Source organism: Citrus clementina, unplaced genomic scaffold (assembly GCF_000493195.1).
Source record: "Citrus clementina cultivar Clemenules unplaced genomic scaffold, Citrus_clementina_v1.0 scaffold_5, whole genome shotgun sequence".
Taxonomy (NCBI): domain Eukaryota; kingdom Viridiplantae; phylum Streptophyta; class Magnoliopsida; order Sapindales; family Rutaceae; genus Citrus; species Citrus x clementina.
In genome coordinates this window covers 27064821-27077068 of record NW_006262201.1, presented here as the reverse complement: position 1 = coordinate 27077068, position 12248 = coordinate 27064821, and the positions used below count along the sequence as shown (strand labels likewise).

At 31.2% G+C, this 12248-nt stretch overlaps 1 protein-coding gene across 2 annotated transcripts; it reads left to right on the top strand.

Moving 5' to 3' along the window:
- Nucleotides 1–6786: 6786 nt before the first annotated feature.
- Nucleotides 6787–11630, top strand: LOC18040671 (probable transcription factor KAN2). 2 transcript variants are annotated; one of them, XM_006432680.2, is made up of 6 exons: nucleotides 6787–8036; nucleotides 8163–8239; nucleotides 9195–9240; nucleotides 9344–9488; nucleotides 10574–10631; nucleotides 11241–11630. In XM_006432680.2, exons 1-6 carry the CDS (start codon nucleotides 7223–7225, stop codon nucleotides 11355–11357), a joined length of 1257 nt encoding a protein of 418 aa, XP_006432743.1. In that variant the 5' UTR covers nucleotides 6787–7222; the 3' UTR covers nucleotides 11358–11630. The 2 variants fall into 2 exon arrangements, with proteins under 2 accessions (XP_006432743.1, XP_006432742.1); XM_006432679.2 differs by having other exon boundaries at nucleotides 10571–10631.
- Nucleotides 11631–12248: the final 618 nt, after the last annotated feature.

The following is a 12248-nucleotide window of genomic DNA, read 5'->3' as shown; positions in this document are numbered from 1 at the left end:
AAAAATTTCATTAATTGATTTCATGCAATTCAATGGTAGATAAAATAGATGAGTTATCACTATCAATTTCGAATGTTACTCATCCATATGAATTCTGCCTATTTAATAATTTAAATTTATTGAAGCACTGTTACTTATTTTACATATTTTTTTAACAATATATGATAATGGAAGGGAAGGTGGGAGAGTTGGGCCTCGATGATCAATTTATGAAAATAGAAAGGCAAAGATAGGCGACCAAGAGAAATGGGACACAAAAAGCAAATATACATGGTAAAGTTTTGACGATTACAGATGCTTTATAATTATAATATTTATAGCTCAGCAATATACACATGGTTTAATAATAAAAGGTCTCAAAAGCTTTTTGCATCGTCTTTCAATATGGCCAATATAATTGATTCTACAGTTTTCACCAAAAGGGCAAAAAAATAAACGTTTTCTTCCAGCAACTTGTGGAACTAAATCTATGATAAACAATAAATATTTCAGTGGAAACTAAAAAGAATTTTGAAAATTACGGGAATAGCCACAGCCCTTTCCACGCCTAGAAATGTAGAACCAATAATAAATTAAACGTAGGACACTTTAGTACTGGCTATGGCTTACAACTCAAAGCTCGGCCATTTTCTTGCTATGTTTAATAATGAAAGGAAAAGGATACTCAGGTTTTCAGAACGTTTCTCAAATATATCGTTATGAATATAAAAATTCTCTTTCAAAATATTTTATTTATTTGGCCACATCAAATATGTCGACAAACTCTTATCTTCTGAGATCTATATGATGGTAAGATCGATCTCACCAAAAGATCAACGAAAAAGCTACGTCCACCGAATTCATTATTACAGCTCAAAATTAAAAAGAGATTTATGCTTTCATTTTTTAAATGTTGTGGTCTACTTCTATATTTAGGTAAACTTTAGTGTTCTATTATGTATTTTTTTTTTCATTAATTGATATCCGACGATTAAAAGAAAAAAAAAAGCATCTGAAATTGAGAAATAATAAATAAAAAGGGCGCATTAGACGGTGGAGAATTAATCCGACCTACAAAATCAAGTCAAATGATAAAATCAACCATTGCTTATTTGAGGACGCACATAATTAATTATTTGACAGAGCAATTAAAGTTGTTTTACCGACAAAAGAGGTCAAGTTAATAGGACCAACTTGCAGTCTTGCCTCACTCTATCTATCAAGCCAATTACCAAACAAAAGTGTCACAAATTCATGTTAAAATTCAACTTACATGCAATAACTTGTCATCTTATCATTTAGATCTATTCATGAAAAAAATCATAAAATTTCAAAAAGGTTTCTGAGCAAATTAAAGAAAACACTTTATTACATCCTAAAGGTATCGTTATTATTATTATTTTTAACTCATATATGTTCTATTTGCTATAGTTAAAATGGAAATTGGAGATAAGGTTGTACAAATTAAGGAGTTCTGCACTTACGAGTCACAATATATTGTCATAAAAGTAGATGTTGGAATTTGATTTCAAATGCTTATATATTTACGAACTTTAGAAACATTACAATTGCAAATTAATGCCTTTGATCATAGGTGCCTATTCTATCAAAATGAACCGACAATCATTGATATAGTAACGTGCTTTGTTAAGAATCATATTATTATACCTAATACCTAAACGGTTGAAAGATTAAAAGTTTAATCTCGGTTGATGGTATCAGCATGAATTTTACACTGAAAACAGACCATAGTAGTAAATAAACAATCAACGTTGTTTAAATCATGAAAGCTATAGAAGTACATGGTTCTAACTCAAAATCAAACTTAAGAGTTGATAGTTTGACTATACCTAATGTAGTTAACCCAAGATTCATTATCAACCAAATGTGGAATAATATCTCTAACACTTATGTGCAAGCCAGCCTTTTAACCTAGTCCTTATGACATGGTGAGATAGTGTGGGGCCACTCGTACATGAATTTGGGTCTAATGGCATACATAGGTCTGTGATTTTAACTCAATTTAAAAACTAGCGCAAGAGTTGAGGATTGTTTAAGGTTCTATTTGGTATTGAGCAGAGGCGAAGTTATAATTTTTTTTAAGGGTGGGCTAAAATTATTTTCATAATTATGATTTTTTTATTCTTTTAAAAGTTAAACTTCAACTATACATTCACAAGCAATCTCTACCAACAAAAAGATACACAAACGTATCCACTAAATTAACTAGTAGTAAAAGAGTACAATACACATTTTATTGAAAGGTTTATGCGGGGATAAATAACAATGAACAAAAGTTTATCTTTAAATTTCAATTAATATAAATAGAAACTAAATGGACTTGCAATTTGCTAAGCATTTGATTGAGAGAATTATGAAAGAAAAGAATATGAAGTTTCTCATGAATCAAAATTTTGAACTAAATCATAATATTGTATTGAAATTGAACCTAAGACGATTATTTTTTTAAATCAAATTCTTTAATTTCAAGAATAAAAGCAAAATGCAAGCATTTAATATTGTATTCTAATTTTTTTTGTTATTAAAGTTGTTTAAAAGTGAGAGAGGAGTAGATGAGAGAAAGAAATTGAGTTTGAGATTACTTAAATTAAAAAGTATAAAGAAAAGTTGGAATGTTATTAAATTAAATGAAGATATTAATAATATTATTATGAATGAATCTATTTAATTAGAAGGACTTATTTGAAATTTTACCAAAGTTTTGGTAGTTGTAACTTTTAAGCTATAATAATAAAATGTTTAATAAACACTAGTTGCTCTAATTTGGAAGATAAATTGATTTGATTTATTACTTGTATGATAAAAAATACATATTATCTTCACTCTTTTTGTTAAAATTATTACTTAAAGTTATATATATTATACACTATTAATTTTTATTTCATAATTATAATTTCTTCCAAAACAGCTATAGGTTAAGTTTACAACATTTCAATATAAAAAAAGGCCTACTACCATATATATTTACCATATAGAAGTCCATAGATTAATAATACATTCATATAATTTTCAATTTATCATTATGAAGAAACAAAGACTCGTTGAAATATCTCAAAATTAATGGTAAATATAATAAATTTTATTTAATTAAGCCTACAAACATAAAGAGAAAAATTGTTTTTAGTATCTTTTGTATCCTTGATAAATTAAACTGTAAATGGCTTTTTAACCCATCAAGACTAAAAACAAAGTGTGTCTCACTTTCTTATATAGCAATGCTTTCTACTAGTCAAAAGAAAAAAAAATTGCGTTAATTATATGATGAAAATAAAAATTGGGTAACATTTCTTATTTGTTTAAATCACTTCCTCGCTTAAAAGGAGTAATGGTAATGTTGTTTTGAATGGGACTTCTAATACGCATTGTAAGACAGAAATTAATTAAAGGTGAGTCAGTAAAGGTAGTTAGATAATTAGGTTTTTTGTCATGTCAAAATCCCATATATGGTATGATGTTTTATGTCAAGTTAGTAAAAGGGTTGGATAGCACTCACAATTTCAAGAAGTCTCACGGAAATTTATGTAATTCAGTCATAAATAATTGGAGCAGTCATAGAAACTACTTCTGTGGGAATAGATTTCCAAGAAATAGTTGAAATATCGTAAAAACTTATTATTAAATATGGTAATAGTAAACAAAAATATTGTAAATGCATAGAATTAGAATGAATTCAATAAAATTAGTACGCATATAAAGTTATATTGGATAGAAGTTAATTTTTCCTTTTAGTGATTTGACGCACGCACATTTTTTAGGCTTGAATCCATTTCTTGAGTTCTAGGGAGATTAGGTTACTCCATATGAAAGGAACTATGCCTTGGTCTGGAATTATAATTAAAAATCAAGTACAATGATATTTGAATAAGAGACTGGATGGTTGACGGTTATCAAATAATGTGTCCATAACAACACAATTAGAAAATGAAGTAGGATATGTGTAATGTTGTACTGCAAGGTCAAAATCTTGTAACTAGATTTTGATGAAATTTTGATGTAATCAACTATTCTATTTAAACTAATGGTTTGGAATATTATTGGAATTATATAGGTTTAAATGCTATTTTTTAACTTTGAGATTGACATTGTTTGATTAAAAGAGACGAATACTTATGTTTTTTTACTAAAAATTTGAAGTAAAAATTTTAGTTTATATAATTTTTGGCCAAAATTTCCTTGATTTGAGCTTGAATGTGAGTAAATACAAGCTTTTGATTAATTAGTTTTAGAAATAAAAGAATAGATCTTCACAACTTAACCCTACTATGATTAAGCAAACTCATATCCTGATTTTTTTTCCCCTACACCAAACAACATTCCATACTAGTCAAATAAGATTAGCCATATTGAATTACACTAATTAACATATAGATGCATATAAATAAAGAGAATATCTCGCAATACACACGATCACGCCATTGGTTTAATATATGAAAAATTAAAATCCAAAGATAGCAACAGAAAATTAATATGAGAAAAAGTATTGGTTTAATATATATTATTGGCTTTATTCCAATAATTCTTTATTCTAAACAAGTGCGCCGATTAATCACGATAAACGAAATTTTTGCTATGCTTGATGTTACTTCCTAAACTAGAAAGAATATGAAGTATGAGCCTACCTTGCATGATTAAAGCCACCTCTCCATAAACCACATGGCATTTTGGGACCAATGCAAAATTAAATTTTACATTAAAATTAAAAATAAATAGTCATTTGTTTTATCTGTTGTAAAATAAAACGCTTTAGGATGATATTTTAGGTGGTCACAATCAAAATTGAGTCCTTTAAAGCTTAATATTTTCATTGTAAAAATTCTTATAAAAAATAACATTGTATTAGTACAGATTTAGGAATATACTGACAGATATATCAAAAAATCCTGTTAGACTTGTCTCCATGTACTATAGTTGAAGTCAAACTTAAAAATATATTCGTTCAAAGAAAGACAAAAATTAATCCTCCAACACTAGTCTAAATAGTGGTTTATACTTATAGTTTGGTTTAATTATTGGTGTATCCCATGGTTTAGAAATTAAATGGACAAAAACCTTTGTCAAAATTTAAAACAATCATAAACCACTAAGCCTATGCATTAATTAGAAATCTTGTTGGTGTATGTGGTTGCACATATGTGAAAGAGACTTATTCATCACAAAAATTTCCTTTTCAAAAGATCATTAATCTAAAAATATGGCAACTTTATTCGAAATAATGAATACAAACCACCTTTTAGGAATTGAACTTTCAAGCAATGTGTCATGAGCATGAATATATGGCTTACATGAAGAACAAAATTGATACTCATGCAGCATAGTTTGAACAACTTTAAGTTAGTTGAGAAGTCCATCCAATTTGAAACCTATATTAAGAAATCCGCATAAGCCTTTTCATTTTCAATATCATGTATATTTTTTAACTTTTTTGATTTTATATTATACCCTAGATATTGATCCCCCGTAAATTTTGGGCCATATTTGGGATTTTCTAAGACAAATTTGGTGTGGGATTGAGTGTTGAAGAAACCCCAAATTGCCAAAATCAAAATAAATGGTAAAAGTTAATTTACTTTTCTTAGATTACTTAATTAATGTTTACCGACTTTGCAAGCACCATTAATATTATGCATGATAATACCTGCCAGCCAAATATGTCCTTTTGAATTACATGCTGTGTCCAAAACGGGGTCTCTAAATTGTCTTTCTGCTGATTTAATCCCACATAACATTTTGTCGATGGTACACCAATTTTGATGATCTGGGGCTGATGTTGAATAAGAAGACTATGTGAATTTACTATTTTACCCCACTTTAAATATATATATATATATATGGGAAAAACTGTGGTGTAATTGTGGTACTGTGCCACAGTTGTACCCAGTCGTTGGATCCCAATAGACCCCACTCATCCAAGTGAATTCAACGGCTGGATGCAACTGTGGCATGGTATCACAGTTGCACCATAGCCGAACCCTATATATATATATATATATATATTCATTTGTAATTTGTTTGAAAAATTAAGGTTGATTTGACTTTCAAACTAATGCCCCGCCCCCTCTTTCACTTTAGAGGAGGAGCTGTTGCAGGACCATCCATGTAAATGTAAAACTATCCAAATTTTATAGCTTCAAATTATCAAGAGATAATGAGGATAAAATGAGAGAGAGAGGGGTGGGGGCCCAAAAGTTAGACAAAGTAAAATGATTTGATGGGTGAGAATTATGGTTTCATCATATCACAATGAGTGGTTGTAGTTTTGGGTTTAAGAAACCCTAGGATGTGGAAAACTGTGAGTAATAATTATTATGCGTGTGTGTGTGTTTTGTGTAAGAAATTAAAAAATTTTAAAAATTTAAAAAAATGAAAAATTGTTGGATGATTTTAGGGTTTTGTGAAAAGGAGGAACACCAAACATAGGTTTCAGTTAAAAGAAGAAGCATGTGTGGTTTAGAAAGTAAGCGTATGAGATGGTGAAGGAAAAAAAGAGAGAAATAAACCCCTTAAAAAGTTGTTACGCAAAAATCTTTGGCCTTTTCTTTAATCCTTGATATTAAAGAAAACAAAGTGAAAAAGAAAGAATAATAAAAAAATGTGGAATCAAAATCAAGTCCCCAAACTTATTTACTTTTGCTTTGTTTACTTTTATAATCTTTTTTCTTACTTTTTCACCCTCCTAGTACCCTAATTACCCTACCCCCCACGTCCACAAAAAAGAAACACAAACTTTTTTTTCTCTCTCTCTCTTTTTATTTTTAATTTTTTCTCTTTTGCTTTCTCATTCTCTCTCTATTTTCTTTCCTATTAGCCTCTCTCAAGTGTCATTTTCTCACATATACTTCACACAAAAGAAACAACCATTCACTTCATACCTTGTCATTTCTTCTCTCACTCTCTCTCTTTTCTCTGTTTTCTTTCTCTCCCTCTTTTTATTCTCAAATCTCTGCAACTTCACAACTACAACTACTTCCCCCCTCAAAATTTGATCAAACCCCATCTCAAGAATCCTCCTTAAATCCCACCTCAAGATTTCAAAAACCTTTTTTTTTTTTTTTTCTTTCTTTCTTTCTTATTTGTTAACTCATACATCATCACTCAAAAGCTAGCATCTTACAAATCATATATACTGCTAGAAACGAAAATTAAGCTAAAGAAAGCTTTGAAAGGTGGGAGTCCTATAGTAATTTTGTTGTTGTTGTTAGTAGTAGTAGGAGTTCAAAAAGATATGGAGCTATTTCCAGCTCAACCTGATTTGTCTTTACAAATCAGCCCACCAAACAGCAAACCCTCATCAACATGGAGCAGCAGGAGAGGTGCAGCTGCTGAAGAAGAAATGGATTTGGGATTTTGGAAGCGAGCTCTGGACTCAAGAAATTCTTCTTCAATGGCCGCCGCCAACGCCAAGCCCTCCTCCGATATATCAACCGGCGGTGGCTTCGAACTCTCCCTATCAAACCCGGCAAGGGTTTCTTCTTCTTCAGTACTCTCTGAGTCTCTGTCGTCGAATAATAATCTAAATCATCATCATCAGTTTCATCTCCTCCAAAACAATACCACCACCACCACTAATTGTAATGGCAACAACATTTTTCACTCTTTTCATCATCAGCAAAATCATAGTCAATTTCCTACACATCATCATCTTCATCAAAACCAACACCACCACCCAGTGCTTTATCATCAACCGCCGCAGCAGCAAGGGCTGAGTCAAGAGCTTGGTTTCTTGAGACCCATAAGAGGAATCCCTGTTTATCAAAACCCTCATCATCATCATCATCATCATCAAGCTTCTCATGCTTTTCCATTCCCTCATCATCAGCAACAGCCATTGGATTCTCCTCCTCCTCCATCTTTGGTAGCTAATAATAACACAAGTACCTCGAGTTTGAATTCTTTTCAGTCACAACAAGGTTTGATGAGATCAAGATTCATGTCGAGGTTTCCGGCAAAACGAAGCATGAGAGCTCCGCGGATGCGATGGACTACGACTCTTCATGCTCGCTTTGTTCATGCTGTTGAGTTATTGGGTGGCCATGAAAGTATGCTTTCATTTTTTCTCCACTTTCTTTTTTCGATATACTTTAGTACCCTTTTCTTTTCTGGCTAAAAGATTTTTTCTTATAAACTCATATTAATTACTCCTCTTGGTTTGATATTGAGTATAGGAGCAACTCCAAAATCAGTTCTTGAGCTAATGGATGTGAAAGATCTTACCTTGGCTCATGTTAAATCTCACTTACAGGTAAAGGAACTTATCATTATCAATTAATCCCAACTGGGTTTGTTCTCTCCTCTCCTCTTAAGGGTTTCTTTTTTCTTTTTTCTTTTTTCTTTTTTCTTTTTAATTTTGATTTGAAGTTTTGGGTCCTTAATTAAAATATTCCATTGCTCAGTGTTAATAGAGCTTATTGTAAGCTCGATTTGAATGTTAATAACAGCCTACATTACTTGAAAGGGCGTTAATAGAAAGAACATTAAGATTATTACAAATTCCAATGTTTCTTTTATTTCTTTTCTTTTTTTCTCTGCTCATCAGAGTCTCTCAAATTCTTAGCACTTCTTTTTCTACTAGATCTGATGCCTCTGCTAGCTAATTAACAGCTTTTTGCTTGGAAGAATGAACCAGCTGCCCCAAGTTAAACAAAATAATTCAATAACACAGAGTGAGAAGATAAAAAATAATAAAAAATTAAAATTGAGAAAGAAAGAGAAAGAGAGAGAGAGAATAACATCGATTTCAGGGAACAAGTAAGACAAACACCAAGAAATTTTTTTTTCAAAAATAAGTCATAAGACCAAGCCAAGACAGTGGGATTTCTTTATTTGATTTTTATCTTTCAATTTTTTTTTCCTAAAGATAAGAAGTACAAAACACCATCATTTCTCAATGATATGATATATCTTCTTCAGAAGAATCAGATTGGGTAATTTTTTAACCACATTTGCTTTACCATGGTTAAAGTAAACACACATGCATGCATTTATATGCATTTACTTACTCATATCTTACACTTTTTTTTTCTTTTTTTACAGCTTGTAGTTGTCCTCTCATCGTGCACTGTTTTGGACCATGTCCTCTAGTATAGTATTGAAAACAGCATATTGGTCCCTTTTGTTGTTTGCTTCTGCTGCATCCATTTTTTATTTATTAATTTTGAATTTAGCTCTTAATTATTTCTGTAAATCAAATTTTGCAGATGTATCGAACCGTCAAGACCACCGATAGAGCAGCAGCTTCTTCAGGTTCGTGCTTTTAAATAATAATGAACTAGCTAGTAACACTAGTTACATTGTATTTATACTTTCATATACATGCATTGAGTTCAATTTAATTTGTTTAATGCAGGACAATCAGATGCATTTGAAAATGGATCATCTGGGGATACTTCTGAAGATATAATGTTTGGAATTCAACACCCGAGAAGGCCCGAGACATCATCTATTCAACAACAAGGAAGAGCAAGTAATGGTCTCTGGAGCAACTCTTCAAGGTGAAGCTCATGCTCATTAATCATTATGTCTTCGTGCATATATAGCTGGCCTATTATTGGTTGTTCCTTATCATGAACATAATATATAAAGAAACACATATAAAGAAAAAAGAACTTGCATTATATTGTAAGCTCTCATTTTTCATGATGTTCCCTAGGTTTTTTAATTTTCAGTCGAGGTTTACCAAAAAAAAAGTTTTTTTCCTTTAAAACCTAACGAAGCACAGTGTTTCTGATCCATTTTCTCGTCTATTGAGCTATAACAATAAAGATTGAAATATCTAGGGCACTCATATATCTTCTTTGTTCTTTTATGTATCCTGGTGTTGATAACAACTCTCAATGTAGAATTAAAAGTATAAGTGAGCAATAGTAGGTTGCTAGCTTAAAATTTTATCTTATATATGCAATTCTCTCTCCAATCACACATAGATACAAACATAGTTACATGCAAGAAATCACAAAAAGAGAAAGAAATGATTCAGTGGTGTTTGTTCTGTCTGTCCAAGACCATCATCATGATGGAGTAATTATATAAATACACTCACTTCTAGTTGCTTGCTAGTGGGTGAAAAGGAAGTATAGAAGAAAGAAACCACAAAAAAATAATTTTCTCCTACCATTCCAAGACAATAAGGGAATCCTTTCTTTGACAAATCCACCTAAAAAATGGAGATATCTCTTTCCTTTGGATTTTGTGGGCTCATATGTATATATATATTTTTAATGGGACCTACATTAGAAAACTTAGTTTGAAAGCTTAAATCCTGTGAAATGGACCCATTATTGGAAATCTTGATGTTAAAGCTACTACTACATGCATACTCTTTGAAACTTCCTTTGTGTTGTTGTTATGAAGAAATGGGATGTCACATGGGTGGGTGGGTTCTATACAGCTACTTTATTTCAATCAGCATATTATGTAAAGTTAGAGAAGAATTATAAACAAGACAGTAAAATATAGCTTTTTCTTTTCTTTTCCTTTACTTTTTTTTCTCTCTTTTTCAGTATTTTTTTGCTTTAATTCTTTTCTGCATGGCTTTCTCTGATAAGAAATATTCTCTCTTTGTGTTGATTTGTAGCAGGGAAGCTTGGTTGCATGGCAAAACAAAGGATTCTGCTATAAACCTGCCGTCTCTTGAGGTGCACATTCATTAGTTTCTAATAATATTTTTCAAATTGGTTAGTTAACTTGAGTTCAGAACTCTTAAATTTTAGTGGTACCATGCATAAAAAAAAGAAAGGAGAAAAGGCAAAGGTCTTGCAAAAGACAATTTTTATTTTCATTTTTTCAAATCTCATTCAAGGGATAATTTTGTCAATATAACTAGTATAATGAAAGAAAGTGCTTTTCTAAAAGAACTTTTTTCTTTCTTTCTTTTTTTTTCAGCCCTAAAAGAAATACTACCCTTGTAGAAAATTTTGTTCAAAGTTCGAACCTAATCCTTTGACTCATCAAATAACTAGCCCAGGCTCTTAACTGTTGATGTTAATAAATTTCTTCAGATCAATAATGCAGTAGTCTCGTAAAATAATTCTCATTTGGGAATAATTTTTGGGTGGGGGAAGAAAAGAACTTGTAGCAGCAGGCTTTTTTCATGTACTGTGTGTTGATTAATATTCTATTATTCTCTTAAGAGTCAAAATGTCCTTTTGATTCCACATCTTTCTCGCATTTGTCTTGTGTGTCTTCCTATTTGCTTTGCTTGCTGATCAATGTTATTATTTTATTTGTAAAAAATATTTGATCAGGAAGTGGATCCAAAATGCATGAGCTATGAAGGAATATCAGATGTAAGCTCACCAAACATATCAGCGACAAGCCCCAAGAAGCCAAATCTTGAGTTTACATTGGGCAGGCCACATTGATTTGTCCTCTACTAGCTACTACACACAACACTACTACTACTACTACCACCACTACTACTACTCATTTTGAAATCATTATCTTTCTCTTTCTCTTAAGGGGAGCTGATCATGATGTTGATGATGAAGAGAGAATCAGGTACCTGCTGCTTGCTGCTGAGATTAAATCAGAGAAAAAGAAACGGAAGGAAAAAAAAGAAAAAGAAAAGATGAAAAAGAGAGAGAGCTAAAGTAAGACAAGGAGACAAGAAAGACAGAAAGCAACAAATGGGGGGGGGGGGGGGGGAAAGGAAGAAAGAAAGCGCATGATGTCCCTGGTTCTTAATTTGAAGCTTTGAGATTCAAATCCAAACAAAAATTTTTATATATTAAATATATATATGTTATATTCCTACGTAAATACGAAATTTAATTGATTTTGTATGTTTTGCACCACTACTCATGAGGGGTATGAAGGAGGAGAGAACTTTAGGTAGAGAGTGACCTTTAACTATCTTTGAAAGTATCATCAAGTGATCCTTGGTAATTGTAATGGAGCACTTTGCAATATTTATAGAATATCTTTTATCATTTTTTATTTTCTCAAGGTTTATTTTGTTGTGGCTTTATGCTTTATATACAAAGAAAAAGAGAATATTGAACCAAAAGAAAGAACTTGAAAATAAAGGCTTGCATGAATGCATGGGAAATTTGAAAAAAATACAAAAAGAAAGATGAGATTTTAAAAAGAGAGATTCTTAAATTAACCCAAGGACCCAAAAAAACCAAAAACCACCAATTGGGGGTTGGGGGGGGGGAAAGGAAGAAAGAAAGCGCATGATGTCCCTGGTTCTTAATTTGAAGCTTTGAGATTCAAATCCAAACAAAAATTTTTATATATTAAATATATATATG